The sequence below is a fragment of the Bombina bombina genome, chromosome 6 (genome assembly GCF_027579735.1).
Source record: "Bombina bombina isolate aBomBom1 chromosome 6, aBomBom1.pri, whole genome shotgun sequence".
In the NCBI taxonomy this organism is placed as follows: domain Eukaryota; kingdom Metazoa; phylum Chordata; class Amphibia; order Anura; family Bombinatoridae; genus Bombina; species Bombina bombina.
This window is the reverse complement of record NC_069504.1, coordinates 459,026,560-459,049,182: the sequence shown is the minus strand read 5'-3', so window position 1 is coordinate 459,049,182 and position 22,623 is coordinate 459,026,560. Positions and strand designations below refer to the sequence as shown.

The window sequence follows — 22,623 nt, the reverse complement described above, 5'->3', positions numbered from 1 at the left end:
CCCTGCCCGACTCCCTCCTTTCCTGCCACTCTCTGTAACAATCTGCAATCTGTCTTCATATGGTAAGGGAGCATAATCAGTTGCCAAGTTGAATGAAGAAACAGTGATAATGGGAGTAAATTAGAAAGTTGCTTAAAATTGCATCCTCTATCTGAATCATTAAAGAAAAAAATTGTGTTCAGTATCGCTTTAACATAGCCGAACATTTTATTGCGCACACTATACTTTTAATAGATTGTGCAGTGAATCCTATTTGCCGTTCATGTTGCAAGTGGTGACTTTTTAAGTGTTGTGCTCAGACATAATACAAAATACTGCTGTAAAAATGAGTTATTTTTTAAGACTTGAAGTAAACCATTATTAATAGTATAGCACAGAACTACATAAGGACTCCACTGCTTGCACACATTTGGCTTAAAGGGACATGACACCCACATTTTTTCTTTTATGATTTAGAAAGAGAATGCAATTTTAAACATCTTTCTAATTTACTTATATTATCTAATTTGTTTTATTCTCTTGATATTCTTTGCTGAAAAGCATATCTAGATATGCTCAGTAGCTGCTGATTGGTTGCTGCACATAGAAGCCTCGTGTCATTGGCTCACCATGTGCATTGCTTTTTCTTCAACTTAGGATATCTAAAAAATGAAGCAAAATAAATAATGGAAGTAAATTGTAATGTTGTTTAAATTTCTATTCTCTATCTGAATCATGAAAGAAAGATTTTGGGTTTAGTGGCCCTTTAACCCCTTGAGTGCTAATGACGGCTCTGAGCCGTCACAGAGTTTCCCACTCTGGTGCTAATGACGGCTCAGAGCCGTCACTAGCACTCTCCCAACTTGAGGGAGATCTGGGGGCTCCCACCCACTCCTACCCCGGCGATCGGTGCTGAATAATGAAAGGCATCGCCGGGGCTTCCGTTTTGCCTGGTGACGTCACGCGCAATAAACGTGATGTTGTCACTGCGCAACTTTATTTAACATTAACAATGTTAAATATAGGAGCAGGGGGCATGCTGCTTAGAAGCCTGTATCTCGGGCATCTAAGCAGCTACAGACCCCCAAGACCCACCGTTGGAAAGGTAATTGCCTAACCTTTCCAACGGTGAAAGTCTTGGGGATCTGAAATAAATAAAAAAAAAAGTTAAAAAAAAATATTTTTAAAAATATTAAATAAAAGCCCCTTTAAGAAATCCTTAGCACCCAGGTGGGAAAGTGCTTAGCACTCAAAGGGTTAAAGCACCATCAGCTTAGTGCACCCTCTTCTCAATATCTGACATGAATTTTACTGTATGTCCCCATAGAAGTGTATTATGTGAGGAATTTCGCACATCCTCACTAGCCAAATTGCAGATTTTAAAGTGCCCTAGATTGTTGCTCGAGTTAAAAAAATAGGAAATTTGTATAACCGCTATAGATGGTGCTCGATCGATGTTAAAGCACAATAGAGCTAATGTTTTTTAGCTCCACTTGTATTTTAGCCCATAATTTTCTTTATGAAAAGAGTCATGAAATACTTTGACATTGTAATATAAAATGTATAATTTTGCATAGGAAGCATTTATTGTGCCGCGTTTTCTTTTAATTGATCTCTGAAAATTGTGTTTTTTACATTTCTGAAGATTGAAAGTGCACACTGCAGATTTATTAAGCATAACCGTGCCACATATCTGTACCTAATTGACCTCACCAGAGGTAAAAACATACTCTAAAACAATCAAAGTTTTGCAAGCAAAATGACAGTGCCAAGCTTTGTCTTCCCCAGTATCAAGTCTGGATTGGCTTGTGCAAATAATTCAAGTGGTGGTTTGAGTTTGTCCATTGAAAAACAATTGAAGCAAACAAGGTGTTATTTTATTCAGGCAATTTTCACACTTGGCTAGTATGTGAATGTATTTCAATATTACTTGTTGTGGGAACAATAACTGTTTTCCAGTATTTATAATCAAGCTGGTAGGGAGAAAAACAGGAGGATTTGGGGTTCATGTGGCACATCTTTATCTAGAAGAGAGAGAGATTGTATAACGTTGGACCAGAATGCATCCAACACCCTGCAGATCCACCAAATCCTCCCCACAGCCACGCCAGCATCTTTTATTAGAATTTAGATAAATGTTTGTTACCTTAGCGGGGTAAGATACCACATGGACACTAATTTAAGATTGGTTTCATAGATATTGGCTGCTATGGAGGCATTTTTTTATGTTTTAGCTCAGACGACACACTCATATTAAAATGACCTCTTTTTTTAATACAATAAATAAAAAATGCTTTCATTTGTCTACCAACATTGATTGTGTCCATCTTAATATTTCACAATTCTGTTATAAATTATACACAAGATCCTGTTTCTGGCCCCTGAGCTTTGTGCTATCCTGTTATAGAAGCTCACATGATCTCTTCTCATTTTATTGTGTAGGGTGGTTTTGTAAAGAATGAAGGGGGGGGGTTGTTTCTAATGCTTATACTCTTGCACACTTAATTGGTGTCATATGAGTTTTTGAAGTTTGTTCTCTGTATTTGAGGTTTACTGACCTTAATCAGCATATGTTTATTAATAATGCCATGTATAGGCGTCTTTAACATAACAGTATAAATGTGGTCCTGTATGATAGATTCTGTTTTAGAATCTCTGATTTCTGCTTGCCTGGATCATTGTGCTGAAACTGTGAAATAGATCCTATGTGAGCCAAGGTGAAAGAAAATCGAAGCAGCAGCTCAGTATTCACAATTTGATCAAAAACAGACCACTGATGTTTAGTGAGAGATCATTTATATAACTGTTATGACCAGTGCCCGTGGCACTTCTGAACCCAGCTACTATAACACTGGTATCTGTATTACGTAGGTGGCAGTGTTATTGTACTTTTGCCCTGACACCAGCCTCTCCCAATTAAAAGGACAGTAAAGTCAAAATTAAACTTTCATGATTCAGATGGAGCATGTGATTTAAAACACATTTCCAATTTACTCCTATTGTCAAATTTGCTTTGCTCTTTTCATATCCTTTGTTGAAGTATAGAGCTAGGTAGGCTGATGGGAGCCCAGAAGCGTGCACATCTTTAGCAGTCTAGGGCAGCAGTGTTTGTATCTATGTATATTAGCATTTCTATAAACAATGTTGCAAGCACTGCTGCCACATAGCTAGATACACTTGCACGCTCCTGAGCTCACCTAAGTTTATTATGTAACAAAGGATACCAAGAGAACTACGCAAAATTGATAACAGACTCTATCCAAATTTTGACCTTACTGTCCTTTTAACCATATACATGCCCCATTTCTATTAACCCTATGTGCAAGTCAACTTCAATAAACAGTTGACCTGTTCCAAAAATGGTGATGAGTAACCTATCAGAAGAGGAGGATTTATCTTATCAAGTTGAATATATTTTATGGACAACCAAATATATTTCCCCCTTAAATACTATAGAGTTTAGTACTATAGTTAGTTTTTTTTGCAATTTGATATTGTATTTTAAAACAAGAACAGTGACTTCAGTTCTAATGTTTCTAAGAGCAGCTTTGATTTGTAGTTGTTACACATGAGTAAGGTAAATAATTTATTTATTTCTAAGAAGTCACATGTGGTGGCAGAATAAACCACAATTGCTGGGCAAGACATCTTGTTAGAATCTGAATCATTTTCTGGAGGTGCAGAGTTTTCTCAAGATGTGTAATAAGCAGACTTTGGCTTATTAAGCAATTTTGAGTCAATTTGTTGCAAAATTATGTCTCAGCATGTGGCTCATCACAAGCAGATGACACTGATATTTTGTAGAGGGAAGCTTGTACTTTTTCTTCATTATACTTTCTTAAAGGGACATTAAAAACTAAAAAGATTTCATGCACCTCCCACTAATTATGGATGCCGCCATGTTGGAACTTAAGTTACACTGCAACTATCTGAAGGAGAGTTACTGCACATGTGCAAACACATCAGCACTGATATGCACTGAAATGGTAAAATTTTGAAATGGTCAATTTTAACAAGGCGCATCTATGACTAGCAGGAGACGGGCAATACTATCCTTATAAAATGTATTTAGGGCTAGATTAGCCCTAAAATGTATTTAGGTGTTTAATGTCCGTTTAAAGCAGTAATGGGGAACCTTGGCACTCCTGATGTTTCAGAACTACATTACCCATGATGCTTAGACACTCTGAAGTCCAGTTGAGAATTATGGGAAATGTAGTTCTAAAAAATTCAAGAGGGCCAAGGTTCCCCATCCCTGCTTTAAAGGAACAGTAACCATAACACATTTCTGCACTGCATTTAAAAAATGCTAGTTAACAAATTACCTGTAAAGTAGAAAGATCAAAACATAAAGTATATTTTAGCACCGCACTGGTTGAGTGTTTATGGTTCCTTTTTACCTTTCCGCACTGTAAGCCGTTTTTTTTATTTTTACCTAGAAGGGCAATAAAGCCAATCAGATGTGGTACTGCTCACCCCATATTCTCTAAGCAGTGTGCTCTCCCCTTCACTGCAATGTAGGCTCCTATTAGATAAGCTGCACATGCTCAATAAGGCTGATTCTGAGGTGTATTAACTGGTATTCTTGCTAGATAGACCAGGCATTGGGGCCTATTTATGAAAGGCCTGTCGGACATGATCCGACATTGCAGACCATGTCCGACAGACCTCGCTGAGTGCGGAGAGCAATACGCTCTCCGCATTGCACCAGCAGCTCTTGTGAACTGCTGGTGCAACGCCGTCCCCTGCAGATTTAGACCGCTGCTCCATAACTTGTGTTTCTGGCGAGTCTGAAGGCTTGCCAGAAACACGGGCCCTCAAGCTTCATACAGAGCTTGATAGATAGGCCCCATTGAATCAAGTGTATAATAATGTGATGTGTATTGAAGACAAGTGTCACAGTGACACAGGCTGCAGGGTAAGTGATTCAGCAAACACACAATAACATGTTAGTTTATAATGCAACAGTATAATAAAAACATATATTTAACAAAATACATTCACCAAAAATGCAGTGGGAAACTAGCCCCTACAATGCAGAGAGCCACATTTATGTTGTGTTGCTATAAAGTGACATATCAGTGAAGCCTTAATGCTTTTAAAACAAATTAACATCCTTTTTAGTGCAATTATTTTTCAATAGCCAAACTCATCCAACGATTTGCCTTATTTGGAGGAGCCAATATGGACTTGAGTCCACAGACAACTAGTCTAACCCTGAATATAATGTTGCTATCAGCTAATGCAAATGCCAATTATGGACAGATATGTAGAATAGTTAGCCTTGATAATTCAGCAGGGTGCAGTTTAAATTTTGGGAGTTACAAATTGCTAAATTTTCAGGGCTAAGTAACATGAAAAGAGGGCAAAATAAATGATCAAAGTATATTGCTGCTTTAAAGGGACAGTAAAGTCAAAACTAAACTTTCATGATTCAGATAGGGCATGTCATTTTAAACAACTTTCCAATTTACTTTTATCATCAAATTTGCTTTGTTCCCTTGGTGGTATTTTTGAAAAGCTAAACCTAGCTAGGCTCAAACTGATTTCTAAACAGTTGAAAACCGCCTCCTAGCTCAGAGCATTTTGAAAGTTTTTCACAGTTAGACTGTGCTAGTTCACATGTGTCATATAGATAACATTGTGCTCAGTCCCGTGAAGTTATTTAGGAGTCTTCACTGATTGACTACACTGCATGTCTGTCAAAAGCACTTAGATAAGGAGGCAGCCTGCACAGGCTTAGATACAAGGTAATCACTGAGGTAAAAAGTATATTAATATAACTGTGTTGGTTATGCAAAAACGGGGAATGGGTAATAAAGGGATTATCTATCTTTTTAAATAAGAACAAATTTGGTGTAGACTGTCCCTTTAACTATATAACTAAACATTTTATATAGAAATATACAGATGTAAAAATAAACTGTTATAAATATATTAGCTAATAAAGGTTAACAAAATATTGAAGAGAATAGTAACATACTTAGCTTCAGGTATAAGGCAACAAGCCACGTCAGGCGTTCACCTGTCTGAGTCTTGTTTAGGGATTTAATTTTGACTGTTTAATCTTGAGTGTAAGCACGAGGTCTTTTTGCTTGTGATCCATATTTATGTTTTCTGAAGAAGTAGTCAATAGCGCTACGAAACTAGTCAGGCTCCGCCCCCGCCATTCAACATTTATTATCTGCTTGCAAAACGGCTAAATAGCTGATCAGCTGCATGTGGTTCATCTTCTGCAACAGCTGTTGATCAGACTTGTGCTGTTAACAAGTTTATGTGAACATTTTTTGTTTTTATATATTTCTGAACGTTTTTATGTGGTTTTATATTTTATGGTCGTTTGTGACCTCCTACTTTGTGAACCTTTTACTGACACTTGTATATAAATACATGTCTGAATAAACTCCTTTGTATATAGTAGTCCCTGGCCCTGACCCTCTTTTAATAAAGATAAAGGACTTCTGACTAGCTGTACATGTGGAGGTGTACTCGCCTGCAGTCTGAGTGTGTCCCAAGGAGCAGTCTGATCCAGGCAGGTGATTTCCTGGTGGTGGAGCATCTGCTATTATATGTCTTTACCATGCCTCATATGTTTGAGGTGAATCACATGAGTGTGCTGTACATCTTTTTATTTTGAAGTCACCCAGTTTGTCGTTTATTGCATTGGATGCACCCCCCGTTGGCTTGTCTTTTCTCTATTCCATAGAATACCTGGGAGGTGAATCTTTTTTTGCTTGGACTGAGCTGCACTTCGTGGGGATTGTTTGGAACTGAACCTAAGGATACCTAATAGACACTCTCTCCTAAGGACTGCCTATTTAAGTAGTTATATTCACCTGCTGTCAGATACCAGTCATGCTTGCGTATATATATTATATGTATTCAGTGGAGGTGTAGAGATCTGGCAGAATCCAGATCCATTACCAGACTACATCTAAATATATAGATGGTATTATCATACTGCAGTATCTATTCTTTGTACAACTATAATACACTATATCATCACCACACAGAGTCTGTGAAATATACATATTGGTACACTTTCCCAGTTTCTTCATATAGCGCTGTTTCACTCTCTATTTCTGATATATACACAGGCACCCCTGTCAATTTCCATGATTTTCAATTATAAATAATTGGGTGTGCAATATGCATCAAAATTAAATTAGACAGGTGCATACATTTGGGCACCCAAACAGAAATATTGCATCAATATTTAGTAGAGCCTCCTTTAGCAGAAATAACAGCCTCTAGACGCTTCCTATAGCCTGTAATGAGTGTCTGGATTCTGGATGAAGGTATTTTGGACCATTCCTCCTTGCAAAACATCTCCAGTTCAGTTAGGTTTCATGGTTGCCAAGCATTGACAGCCCGTTTCAAATCACCCCACAGATTTTCGATGATATTCAGGTCTGGGGACTGGGATGGATGGCCATTCCAGAACATTGTACTTGTTCCTCTGCATAAATGCCAGCGTAGATTTTGAGCAGTGTTTTGGGTTGTTGTCTTGTTGAAATATCCAGCCCTGGCGTAACTTCAACTTTGTGACTGATTTCTCAACATTATTCTCAAGTATCTGCTGATATTGAGTGGAATCCATGCAACCCCAACTTTAACAAGATTCCCAGTACCGGCACTGGCCACACAGCCCCACAGCATGATGGAACATCCACCAAATTTTACTGTGGGTAGCAAGTGTTTGTCTTGGAATGCTGTATACGAAGAGAGAATCGCTTTACCAGGAACAAACAACAGCTCAGCAGCTAGTTCTATGGCGATTTACCACCCGGAAGCAGCCTCTTTTAGACCAGTGTTCTTTTCACAGAGGAAAACTTTCCTGAAGTATATCAGTCTGATCCTGCCAAGTAAGGTCAGTCCAGCCCCGAAATACCAGGCAATTCTCCTCTGAACAAAGAACATGACAACCCAGATGATCGTTTCGGCCTCCTATGGGCCTCGTCAGTGAGGTGCAGCCACATTTCTCTAAGCACACTGGGCAAGGAGTCCACGTCTGGTTTCCCCCATCACCCATAGGGAGACTTCCCCAGGGTCATATTAATTTGCATACAAAGAGAGAAGTGCTCTACCAGGAACGAACAACAGCTCATCCCAGAGGCAGAACCTTTTTTCACTTTCTGAAATAAGAATATTTTTAGTGAAAATGTTTCTGAAGGTCATTTTTAAATAAAATTCAATTTTAAATTAGGCAGTTATACTAAAGCACCAGTACAATTGCAATGTGTTGGTTAACTGGAAAATAAAGCCATTTTTAAAGTTTTAGAATATATTGTAGTAGTTAAAATTGCATTACAAATTAGCTGCAGGCAAAAAAAGAAATTGTAAAACTTCTCTTGAATAAATTTGTTTTCTTTACCCTTAGTCTAACATAGAAGTGTAGCATTAAAAAAGGTGCATTGCTCATACGAACGTCTTACATTCAACAGGTTTGCAGACTGGGAAATGCTAGGGGGGGCGGGTTTGACAACAATTCCTGAGAGCCATTCAACAATCAATGCACTGCTGCTTTACAGCACTACTGCATATTTGACGTATCACTTCAAACAGCACTTTGCTCTGAATGCATTGTGTTAAGGAAAACTAACACAGCAGCCAGCGCACAGCTCTGTTTGAAAAGAACAGCCTAATGTGGAGCAGTTCTGCAAAGTTAAAGCGCTAACAGTTCCTGCGTGTGTCCTGTTCTTTCTGCAGACATGCTGCATTTTCTGTGATGACATCTCAGATCACTGCCTTGGGGCAGCTCATCAGCTAGTTCTATGGCGATTTACCACCTGGAAGCAGCCTCTTTTAGACCAGTGTGCTTTTCACAGAGGAAAACTTTCCTGAGGTATTGTAAGGATTTGTTCCTTTGTATGATAGGTCCAGTAATGGAATTAACGTAATTCAGATCTCAGCTGCAGACCTAGATGAGAGTTTGTACCACAAAGCGCTTAGCTATTAATATAACTGATCAATAGCTCTTATTGCTTAGTGGAGTTGCTACAACAGCAAACAAATTGTAACTAATATGTTATTACAATTTGTATTATACGATATTGTGAGAATAGAAAGATTATAACGTGTAGTTATATATATATTCAAGAGAGACTTTATGTTCACATATTCAGTAAACAGTTAGTTCCTGTGAAGAGATTATCACTTAGTTTGTCATAAACCTGTGAGAACTAGATGGGAGATCCCAGCTTGCATAGATACTATTTGATTCACAGAATGACAGGCAGTCTTACGGAGTATAGCGAGATTAGTCAAAAGGTTACCTCCTTATGTGCCCAGTTGGTTCTTGGCAGCAGTTATATATTGTGAGAGAACAACCACACAGGCTGTGAGTTAAAATGTTACCTTTCGCTCTCCCGAGCGGAGATGAGTTGGCGTGACCGTTATCGGAGGATGTGAGTGACGAGTGACGTCACATGCTGAAAGTTGGAAGCGCTGCAGTAAAGCTTTTAGATGATTTAAGCCACCGATTCTTGTAAATATAAAAGTTCCAGGTAAGGATGTAATTAGATCTCTCAGAAATACTGAACACTGTGGTAGAAAGGATTGAGGGATATTAGATATGAAAGTCCTTTGTTATTGGTAACAGAAACACTCCTAGAATGCCCAAAGAATCCTCAGCTACACGATAGAGAATGCTGAGAAATATTGTAATCCAAATTGGTGTTTGTTTTAACAAACAAAATTAGAAAGCACAGTTAGTAGTGATTAGAGGAAGGAGCTCAGGTGCTTGCAACTATACTGAAGCTAGAAACAAGATTACTAAGCACTAGGAACAGGGCGTAGCTAGAATTTAAAGGGACAGGAATAGCAATGACTCATCAGTGGGAGGAACCAGGTAGATTCCTGACAGGTATATCAGTCTGATCCCGCCAAGTAAGGTCAGTCCAGCCCCGAAAATACCAGGCAATTCTCCTCTGAACAAAGAACATGACAACCCAAGACAATCGTTTCGGCCTCCTATGGGCCTCCTATGGGCCTCGTCAGTGAGGTGCACCCACATTCCTCTAAGCACACTGGGCAAGGAGTCCACGTCTGGTTTCCCCCATCACCCATAGGGAGACTTCCCCAGGGTCATATTAATTTGCATATGAGGAGAGAAGCGTTCTACCAGGAACAAACAGCAGCTCATCAGCTAGTTCTATGGCGATTTACCACTCGGAAGCAGCCTCTTTTAGACCAGTGTGCTTTTCACAGAGGAAAACTTTCCTGAAGTATATCAGTCTGATCCCACCAAGTAAGGTCAGTCCAGACCTGAAATACCAGGCAATTCTCCTCTGAACAAAGAACATGACAACTCCAAATGATCGTTTCGGCCTCCTATGGGCCTCGTTAGTGAGGTGCAGCCACATTCCTCTAAGCACACTGGGCAAGGAGTCCATGTCTGGTTTCCCTCATCACCCATAGGGAGAATTCCCCAGGGTCATATTAATGATATTATGTCTTGGATTGCTGTGTTCTTTTGCCGCCATGCATTACGCCCCTTGTTATGACCAAATAACTCAATCTTTGTTTCATCAGTCCACTGCACCTTCTTCCAAAATTAAGCTGGCTTGTCCAAATGTGCGTTTGCATTGTGGCGTGTGTGCAGAAAAGGCTTCTTCCGCATCACTCTCCCATATAGATTCTCCTTGTGCAAAGTGTGCTGAATTGTTGAACGATGCACAGTGACACCATCTGCAGCAAGATGATGTTGTAGGTCTTTGGAGGTGGGCTGTGGTGTGTTTTTGAGTGTTCTCACCATCCTTTGCCTCTCGTATATTTTACTTGGCCTGCACTTCTCACCTAAACAAGAACTGTGCCTGTGGTCTTCCATTTCCTCACTATGTTCTTCACAGTGGACACTGACAGCTTAAATCTCTGTGATAGCTTTTTGTAGCCTTCCCCTAAACTATGTTGTTGAACAATCTTTGTTTTCAGGTCATTTGAGAGTTCTTTTGAGGCCCTCATGTTGCCACTCTTAAGAGGAGAGTCAAAGAGAACAACAACTTGCAATTGGCCACCTTAAATACCTTTTCTCATGATTGGATGCACCTGTTTATGAAGTTCAAGGCTTAATGGGCTCACCAAACCAATTGTGTGTCCCAATTAATCAGTGCTAGGTAGTTACAGGTATTTAAATCAACAAAATGACATGGGTGCCCAAATTTATGCACCTGTCTAATTTCATTTTGATGCATATTGCACATTTTCTGTTAATCCAATAAACCTCATTTCACTACTGAAATATTACTGTGTCCTTCAGTTATTTGATAGATCAAAATGAAATTGCTGATCCAAACACCCAATTATTTATAAATGAAAATCATGGAAATTGTCAGGGGTGCCTAAACTTTTGCATACAACTGTATGTGTGTGTGTGTGTGTATGTGTATATATATATATATATATATATATATATATAAACAAATTAAATAGAAAGAGCTATACCAAATCTAGAGAGCTAAAGCGGATATCAGGCCGCACCATACACAACCCTCACAATATAAATAGAAATGATATCCTAAACAGGTCTGCTGGACATATACATATTTTTTAAAAACATAGCCAAAAACAAATGCTGGAAGATGGCAATAAACAAAATACAATATACAAGTGTAGTGCACTACTGATATATGATTCTTGCTAGTATATTAAAGATTGGAGCCGGCTCAATCTTCCAGTATTTGTTTTTGGCTATATTTTTAATAAATATGTATATGTCCAGCAGACCTGTTTAGGATATCATTTCTATTTATATTGTGAGGGTTGTTTATGGTGCGGCCTGATATCCGCTTTAGCTCTCTAGATTTGGTAGAGCTCTTTCTATTTAATTTGTTTATATTGAATTTTGGATTGCCAGCACATACCTCAATACCCATAAATAATCTGAGTGTCCCCTAGCCATAGTAACAATGTGTATGTATGTATGTATGTATGTATGTATATATGTATATATATAAATTATTCTTGGCATCCCCCGCATTCCTGAAATTTTGCATTTGACTTTTTTCAGTGAATGTATGGGCTTTATTTACTATGTTCTAAGATAGTTTCTGGGTTTAGCATTAACACAACTTTAATACAATATAGAGGGATTATAGCAGTATTTTGTGACTACTTTGCTTTGGCCTCATTATGCAAGTTTTTATTTTTTTATTTAAAATGTGTAGTCCAAAGCTACTTATATAAGAGTCCCCTCCTCATGGTGATTTTCTAAGCCAATCATATTTTTTTTCTTTTTTAATTAGCTTTTTCTGTATGTCGGATTTCAAGTGTTTAACCCTTTGAGTGCTAAGCACTTTCCCACCTGGGTGCTAAGGTGATTTAAGTTTTTTTTTTTTTTTTAAATTATTTTTTTAAAAACATTTTTTAACTTTTGTATGATTTTTTTTCCAGATCCCCTTGACTTACACAGTTGGAAAGGTTGGGCGATTACCTTTCCAACGGTGGGTCTTGGGGATCTGTAGCTGCTTAGATGCCTGAGATACAGGCGTCTAAGCAGCATGCCCCCTTTCACTATACTTTGTATTGTACATTTTTAATAAAGTTGCGTGGTGACGTCATCACGTCATTGCGTGTGCCGACACCATGCAAAACGTGAAGCCCCGGCGATGCCTCTCACTATGCAGGCCCGATTGCCGGGGTAGGAGTGGGTGGGAGCCCCCAGATCTCCCTCAAGGTGGGAGAGTGCTAGTGACGGCTCTGAGTCGTCATTAGCACCAGAGTGGGAAACTCTGCGACAGCTCAGAGCCGTTGTTAGCATTCAAGGGGTTAAAGATCTTTTTTTTTCATGTTGTTACAGCCTGGAGAAAAATGTAAAGGCCACTGAGGATCCCACAGTCAATATTGTTTTATCTGAGTTAATCATGCAAAGTTTTACCATGGTTTATCTAAAGAAGGTAGACTTACATCAGGATATGAAGATTAATTTGAGGGCAGTGTCCACTTAAAGGACATGAAACCAAAAATCTTTCTTTTGTAATTCGGATAGAGATTACTATTTTAAACAACTTTCCAATTTACTTATATTATTTAATTTGCTTCAGTCTCTTAGTCATATTTAGGCAAAGTAAATTTCATGAGCGAATTTATATGATCATCAATGTTGCTGTGAGCCTCAAGGTAGAACTTGCTGTGATCTGAGATGTCATTGCAGAAAATGCAGAATGTCTGCAGAAAGAACAGGACATATGCAGGAACTGTTAGCTCTTTTGCGTTGCAGCGCTGCTCCGCGTCAGGCTATTCTCTTCAAACAGCGCTGTGTTCTGGCTGCACTGTGTAAGTACCCTTAACATAGTGCATCTAGAACAAAGTGCTGTTTGAAGAGAACAGTCAAATATGGAGCAGCGCTGCAAAGCAGCAATGCATTTATTGTTTACTGGCTCTCTGGGATTTTTTCACAAAACATTTTAAAAACTTACCAAAATTTCTTTTTTTTCCCTCTGCATCTAATGTACAATGCAATTTTCAGATGCTACACTATATTATAAAACTTTTAAAATTCCTTTATTCTGCAGTTAATCAAAACTTTGCAACTGAACTGGGGCTTTAGTGTAACTGCCTAATTTAACATTTTATTTCAAAATGACCTGCAGAATTTTTTTCACTGAAGAAAAATCTTATTGCAGAAAGTGAAAAAAAGTTCTGCCTCGGGCTGTGAGATCAATACATTATTATTTGGGAATCATGTGTGGCATATGTATGTTATTGGTTGATCTTGTTGGCCAGTGGCTACTATGATGATCCAAGAAAGGGAAACATTGTATTTAATTTTCCTTGACAATATACTGTATATGTTAGTTGACACAATATGGAAAGAAAAGACACCTTTTAATTTACAAGGCGATACAGTTGTCTTGATATAGAACAATATATCAACAAAGTCTAAACATTTTTAAAACAAATTAATATCTTGGTTGCTATAATTGTTTATCAACAGCCCAAGTGAACCCAGGATTTAGTAGAGCCTTTCTGGACTTGAGTCTGAAGCTCACAAAGCTTAGCCACCATCAATCACATTGTTAGTATAGAGTGCATTGTTTTACTGTTCTTATCTGTCAAATCCAAATAGGGAATGATGTGTGGCATGGTTAGCCTTGCTAAGTCAACAGTGTACATTTATAGTTCTGAGAATTAGAAAATCCTCAGTTTTCAGTAATAAATTACATCAAAAAGGGGTAAAATTAATAATGGAATATTGCAAAGTTTTTTTACTGTTATATTAAAATCTCAAGGTGTTTACTGCCCCGTTTAGCCTATTAGCAAATGAGAATGTTGTATGTTATGAGGTGGGTTTAACGTTCATAAAACAGCTTTAAGAAAACTTTGAATTCTGTATATAAATATATATAAATGTCAGGTCATTTAGATGAACTATTTACATAACTCCTGTACCTTAACAAACACTTGTTATGTATAGTTATACTTCTGGGGCCCGATCCGATATGCAGCGTCGCCTGCAAAAGCCGGCAACGCCAAATTTTGTGCGGGTTTGGTATACTATATACGGAGTAACATAGAGGTTACGCTCGTCTATTTCTGCCTTCGCCCGTATTTTTTTTGGCCATAGACGGACCTAGAAAACCCGCGCAGTTTGGTATCCAATATACAGCGTAAGGACTTACGTGGCGAAAATGGAGAAATCTTACTCCATTTTCACCTCGCCACAAAATGCAGGCATAGTAAGCCTTACGCTGAGTATTGGAGCCCCGTAACTCCCTAAACTGCCTGCAAAATAAAACCTAACACCTAACGCATGCGCAATCCCCCGCCGCAATCCCTAATAAAGTGTTTAACCCCTAAACCGCCGCTCCCGGACCCCGCCGCCACCTACATTATATGTATTACCCCCTAATCTGATCCCCCTACACCACGGCCACCTATATTACCCCCTAATCTGAGCCCCCTACACCGCCGCCACCTATATTAACTATATTACCCCCTAATCTGAGCCCCCTACACCGCTGCCACCTATATTAACTATATTACCCCCTAATCTGAGCCCCCTACACCGCCGCCACCTATATTAACTATATTAAACCCTAATCTGAGCCCCCTACACCGCCGCCACCTATATTAACTATATTACCCCCTAAACCTAAGTCTAACCCTAACACCCCCTAACTTAATTATTATTTCAATAATCTAAATATTAATATTAACTAAATTATTCCTATTTAAAACTAAATACTTACCTATAAAATAAACCCTAAGATAGCTACAATATAATTAATAATTACATTGTAGCTATTTTAGGGTTTATATTTATTTTACAGGTAATAACTATTTAATAGTTACCTAGTTAAAATAATTACAAAATTACCTGTAAAATAAATCCTAACCTAAGTTACAAATACACCTACACTATCAATAAATTAATTAAATAAACTACAATTATCTAAACTAAAATATAATTAAATAAACTAAACTATATTACAAAAACAAACAAACACTAAATTACAAAAAATAAAAAAGATTACAAGAATTTTAAGATAATTACACCTAATCTAAGCCCCCTAATAAAATAAAAAAGCCCCAAAATAATAAAATTTCCCTACCTTAAACTAAATTACAAAAGTAATCGGCTCTATTACCAGCCCTTAAAAGGGCCTTTTGCGGGGCATTGCCCCAAAGTAATCAGCTCTTTTACCTGTAAAAAAAAGCACAATCCCCCCCATTACAACCCACACACCCCTACTCTAAAACCCACCTGATCACCCCTTAAAAAAACCTAAGTCTAACCCCCAAGTGCTCCTTACCTGTCCTGAAGACCGGCGGAGAAGGTCCTGTTCCAGGCCGTGAAGTCTTCTTCCAGGCGGCGACCTCTTTTTCTTTCAAGAACCAGCCGGCGAGGAGAGGAGGAGTTGAAGACCGATGACCGCGGAGCTGAAGACCGTCCACTCTGGAACTGAAGACCGCAGAGTCATGGAGCGTGGAGAATCCTCTTCATACGATCTCCGCCGTACACTGAATAGGAATTCAAGGTACGCAATTAAAAATGGCGTCCCTTGAAATCCTATTGGCTGATTTGAGCCTTCAAATCAGCCAATCGAATGAGAGGTACTGTAATTCTATTGGCTGATTTGAATAGCCAATAGAATAAGAGCTACTGACATTCTATTGGCTATTCAAATCAGCCAATCGGATGAGAGCTACTGTAATTCTATTGGCTGATTTGAATAGCCAATAGAATAAGAGCTACTGTAATTCTATTGGCTGATTTGAATAGCCAATAGAATTACAGTAGCTCTTATTCTATTGGCTATTCAAATCAGCCAATAGAATTACAGTAGCTCTCATCCGATTGGCTGATTTGAATATGAAGGCTGAAATCAGCCAATAGGAATTCAAGGGATGCCATTTTTAATCGCGTACCTTGAATTCCTATTCAGTGTACGGCGGAGATCGTATGAAGAGGATCCTCCACGCTCCATGGATCTGCGGTCTTCAGTTCCAGCATTGCCGATCTTCAGTTCCAGCATCGCCGGTCTTCAGCTCCGCGGTCATCGGTCTTCAACTCCTCCGCTCCGTGCCGGCTGGTTCCTGGAAGAAGAAGAGGTCGCCGCCTGGAAGAAGACTTCACCGCCTGGAACAGGACCTTCTCCGCCGGTCTTCAGGACAGGTAAGGAGCACTTGGGTGTTAGACTTAGGTTTTTTTAAGGGGGGATCGGGTGAGTTTTAGAGTAGGGGTGTGTGGGTTGTAATGGGGGGGGGGGATTGTGCTTTTTTTACATTTAAAAGAGCTGATTACTTTGGGGCAATGCCCCGCAAAAGGCCCTTTTAAGGGCTGGTAATAGAGCTTACTTTTGTAATTTAGTTTAGGGTAGGGAAATTTTATTATTTTGGGGGGCTTTTTATTTTATTAGGGGGCTTAGATTAGGTGTAATTAGCTTAAAATTCTTGCAATCTTTTTTTATTTTTTGTAATTTAGTGTTTGTTTTTTTTGTAATATAGTTTAGTGTATTTAATTATATTTTATTTTAGATAATTGCAGTTTATTTAATTAATTTATTGATGGTGTAGGTGTATTTGTAACTTAGGTTAGGATTTATTTTACAGGTAATTTTGTAATTATTTTAACTAGGTAGCTATTAAATAGCTATTAACTATTTAATAGCTATTGTACCTAGTTAAAATAAATACAAAGTTACCTGTAAAATAAATATAAACCCTAAAATAGCTACAATGTAATTATTAATTATATTGTAGCTATCTTAGGGTTTATTTTATAGGTAAGTATTTAGTTTTAAATAGGAATAATTTAGTTAATAATATTAATATTATTTAGATTTATTGAAATAATAATTAAGTTAGGGGGTGTTAGGGTTAGACTTAGGTTTAGGGGGTAATATAGTTAATATAGGTGGCAGCGGTGTAGGGGCTCAGATTAAGGGGTAATACATATAATACAGGTGGCGGCGGTGTAGGGGGGTCAGATTAGGGGGTAATACATATAATATAGGTGGCGGTGGGGTCCGGGAGCGGTGGCTTCGGGGTTAATGCATATCTTGTTAGGAGTGAGAGGGGGGATTGCGGATAGAGGGGTATACGTGTCGGGCTGTTTTTGGGAGGCGTGTTAGACAGTTACGGGATATTTTATATTTTAGTTAGTTATTTTAGGCGGCGGCAGTTTCTAAAGTGCCGTAAGTCACTGGCGACTCCAGAAATTTGTAGTTACGCTTATTTCTGGACATCGCTAGTTTGTCCGACTTATGGCACTTTAGCAACTTTTGGTGCCGTATATGTGATAGCCCGATGTGCGAGTTGAAATTACGGGCGACGCAGGTTTCCACGCTTGCGCCGAAATCTGCGCCGTATATTGGATCATGCCCCTGATGGTAGTTTTGTGAGCTCTATCGCTGGTCATCTAGTCTTTCTATAGAGTTGCACCTTGTTTTGGGAAAAAGGTTGACTAAACGTTACTACTGACCTTCTGCTTTGACTGCAGATGGACTCATGGAAATTGGCTGCATCAAGGCATGTATTTTACTTTCCTTTTGACTGTGTTGAAGGTACATGCATGTTTTACTTGTAATATGTTTGCAGTGCATTACTTATTAACTCTAATGGCTATAAATGTTTTTTAGGACAGCTGTTGGACGAGGAAGAGCTTGGCTTCATCTTGCTTTGATGCAGAAAAAGCTGGCAGATTACTTGCAAGTTCTCATAGACCATAAAGAACTACTTAGGTAACATACTTATTTTTTATTTTTTTATTTTTTATGACCTTGGAAACTTTTAGTTTTTCAAATTAAGGAGGATTTGGGTGATGAATTATAGGAAATTGACATAATCTGTGATAACGTTCTGCTGAATTGCCGTGAGAATTCTGGGAGAGCGTCTGGGTATACCTGATATTGCTATGAAGGTGTAATGTTTACAATATGCATGACAGCGCAAAGAAGTAATGGGAAAAGATCTCTCTTTTTTTATTTTTAATCTTTGCTCTAAGTGGAACTAATGCAAGAAAAAAAACAAAAGACTGTGTGTGTAGTTTTAAAATGTTAATAAGTATTATTCCATGCACATGTATAACAACTACACATAATTTTAATTTGTATATATATATTATAAAATCCATAGTATAAAATAATGCATATGGCAGTTTTACAAGTTACAGTTGTTTTTAAAAAAAAAAATAAAAAAAAAAATATTCTTAACACACACACACATACATACACAGTGTGTGTCTATGTATGTGTGTGTGTATATATATATATATATATATATATATATATATATATATCAGGTAGCCCTCAGGGGATAGGTTCCAGAAGGAATGGTTGTAAATCGAAACCGTTGTAAATTGAAACCCAGTTTATAATGTAAGTCAATGGGAAGTGAGGGAGTTAGGTTCCAGGCCCCTCTCAAACTTGGCATAAGTAACACCTAATACATTATTTTTAAAGCTTTGAAATGAAGACTCTAAATGCTAAACAGCATTATAAATCTAATAAAATAATCACACCATACAGAATATATAATTAAAGTAAGTTAAATGAACAAAAACATTTGCTAAACAGCATTATAAACCTAATAAAATAATCACACAACACAGACTTTACTTGCATTTTTCTGCAAACAGTTCTTTCTATGCATTCCAATCTGGACTGATTTATAGACAGGAAGATCTTGTTCCTTTGCAAGCTGCTCGATAGCTCAAGTCTGGTTAAACTGATTCATTTCAGCTTTCTTGGCTTGCATATCTTTGCTGCAACACAAGCGGACAGCTCCACCTACTGGCTATTTTAATCAATGCACTGCTTCTCAATGCTTTTCAATAGCAGTCACATGACTGAAAAAAAAGGTTGTTATTCTGAAACGGTGCAAATTGAACCGTTGTAAACCGAGGGCCACCTGTGTGTATATATATATATATATATATGTGTGTGTGTGTGGGCATATATATATGTGTGTGTGTATATATATATATATGTATATATATATATATATATATATATATATATATATATATATATATATATATATATATATGAAGATCTGCACTACCAAACCTTGTACACTATCTAGTGTTCCACTCTTATAGCCTGAATAAATCCACTTGGTTTATTGTTCCAGATGGCCCTCGTTTTTTGTTGCTTTCTATATATATATATATATATATATATATATAACATAATTTATGTAAGAACTTACCTGATAAATTCATTTCTTTCATATTGGCAAGAGTCCATGAGCTAGTGACATATGGGATATACAATCCTACCAGGAGGGGCAAAGTTTTCCAAACCTCAAAATGCCTATAAATGCACCCCTCACCACACCCACAATTCAGTTTAACGAATTTCCAAGTAGTGGGGTTAAAAAGAAAGGAGTAAAAAGCATCAACAAAGGAATTTGGAAATAATTGTGCTTTATACAAAAAAATCATAACCACCATAAAAAGGGTGGGTCTCATGGACTGTTGCCAATATGAAAGAAATGAATTTATCAGGTAAGTTCTTACATAAATGATGTTTTCTTTCATGTAATTGGCAAGAGTCCATGAGCTAGTGATGTATGGGATAGAAATACCCAAGATGTGGAACTCCACACAAGAGTCACTAGAGAGGGAGGGATAAAATAATAAGCCATTTTCCGCTGTGAAAATTTAAATCCACAACCAAAAAAATAAGTTTTTCTCATAAATGAAAGAAAAAAACTTAAAACATAAGCAGAGGAATTAAACTGAAACAGCTGCCTGAAGATCTTTTCTACCAAAAACTGCTTCAGAAGAACGGTAGATTTTAGTAAATGTATGCAAAGAAGACCAAGTTGCTGCTTTGCAAATCTAATCAACTGAATCTTCATTCTTAAAAGCCTACGACGTGGAGACTGATCTAGTAGAATGAGCTGCAATTCTCTGAGGCGGGGCCTGACCGGACTCCAAATAAGCCTGATGAATCAAAAGCTTTAACCAAGATGCCAAGGAAATGGAAGAAGCCTTCTGACCTTTCCTAAAACCAGAAAAGATAACAAATAGACTAGAAGTCTTCCTGAAAGCTTCAACATAATATTTCAAAGCTCTTACCACATCCAAAGAATGCAAGGATTTCTCCAAAGAATTCTTAGGATTAGGACACAAAGAAGGGACAACAATTCCTCTGTTAATGTTGTTAGAATTCACAACCTTAGGTAAGAATTTAAATGAAGTCCGCAAAACTGTCTTATCCTGATGGAAAATCAAATAAGGAGATTCACAAGAAAGAGCAGATAATTCAGAAACTCTTCTAGCAGAAGAGATGGCCAAAAGGAACAGCACTTTCCAAGAAAGTAGTTTAATGTCCAAAGAATGCATAGGCTCAAAAGGAGGAGCCTGTAAGGCCTTCAAAACCAAATTAAGACTCCAAGGGGGAGAGATTAATTTAATGACAGGCTTGATATGGACCAAAGCCTGAACAAAACAGTGAATATCAGGAAGCTTAGCAATCTTTCTGTGAAATAAAACAGAGCAGATATTTGTCCCTTTAAGGCACTTGCAGACAAACCTTTATCCAAACCATCCTAAAGAAACTGTAAAATTCTAGGAATTCTAAAAGAATGCCAGGAGAATTTATGACTATAACACCATGAAATATAAGTATTCCAAACTCGATAATAAATCTTCCTAGAAACAGATTTACGAGCCTGTAACATAGTATTAATCACTGAGTCAGAGAAACCTCTATGACTAAGCACTAGGCATTCAATTTCCATACCTTCAAATTTAATGATTTGAGATCCTGATGGAAAAATGGATCATGAGACAGAAGATCTAACCTTAATGGAAGTGGCCAAGGTTGGCAGCTGGACATCTGAACAAGATCCGCATACCAAAACCTGTGAGGCCATACTGGGGCTACCAGCAACACAAACGATTGTTCCATGATGAATTTGGAAATCACTTTTGGAAGAAGAACTAGAGGCGGGAAGATATAAGCAGGTTGGTAACACCAAGGAACTGCTAACACATCCACTGCTTCCGCCTGAGGATCCCTGGACCTGGACAGGTACCTGGGAAGTTTCTTGTTTAGATGGGAAGCCATCAGATCTATTTCTGGAAGACCCCACATCTGAACAATCTGAGAAAACACATCTGGATGGAGCGACCACTCCCCCGGATGTAAAGTCTGACGGCTGAGATAATCCGCTTCCCAATTGTCTATACCTGGGATATGAACCACAGAAATTAGACAGGAGCTGGATTCCGCCCAAGCAAGTATCCAAGATACTTCTTTCTTGGCTTGGGGACTGCGAGTCCTACCCTGATGATTGACAAATGCCACAGTTGTGATATTGTCTGTCTGAAAACAAATGAATGGTTCCCCAGACAGCTCCCCAACCTGAAAGACTTGCATCTGTTGTGATCACAGTCCAGGTTGGACGAACAAAAGAGGCCCCTTAAACTATACGATGGTGCTCTAACCAGTCAGAGAGAGTCGAACATTGGGATTTAAGGATATTAATTGTGATATCTTTGTATAATCCCTGCACCATTGGTTCAGCATACAAAGCTGGAGAGGTCTTATATGAAAACAAGCAAAGGGGATCGCGTCTGATGTTGCAGTCATGAGACCTAAATCTTCCATGCACATAGCTACTGAAGGGAATGATTGAGACTGAAGGTTCCGACAAGCTGAAACCAATTTTAATCCTCTCTTGTCTGTTAGAGACAGAGTCATGGACACTGAATAAATCTGGAAACCTAAAAAGGTGACCCTTGTCTGAGAAATTAAAGAACTTTTTGGTAAATTGATCCTCCAACCATGTCTTTGAGGAAACAACACTAGTTGATTCGTGTGAGATTCTGCAGAATGTAAAGACTGAGCTAGTACCAAGGTATCGTCCAAATAAGGAAATACCGCAATACCCCGTTCTCTGATTACAGAGAGTAGGGCACCGAGAATCTTCGAAAAGATTCTTGGAGCTGTTGCTAGGCCAAACGGAAGAGCGACAAATTGGTAATGCGTGTCTAGAAAAGAGAATCTCAGAAACTGATAATGGTCTGAATGAATTGGAATATGAAGATAAGCATCCTGTAAGTCTATTGTGGAGTCTATTGGTGGAATGTCTGTAAGTCTATTGGTGGAATGTACGTGTGTGCGTGTATGAATGTATGTGTGTATATATACATATATGTGTGCATGTGTATATGTATGTATAAATTTTATA

The 22,623-nt window shown here is 38.1% G+C and overlaps 1 protein-coding gene across 1 annotated transcript in view; it reads left to right on the top strand.

Moving 5' to 3' along the window:
• RUFY1 (RUN and FYVE domain containing 1) overlaps positions 1–22,623 on the top strand; it is a gene marked incomplete in the record, with an annotated part of 403,552 nt that overhangs the window by 15,858 nt on the left and 365,071 nt on the right. Inside the window, 1 exon segment of the mRNA XM_053717225.1 lies at positions 18,060–18,161. Within this exon segment, the coding sequence (XP_053573200.1) occupies positions 18,060–18,161 (102 nt within the window).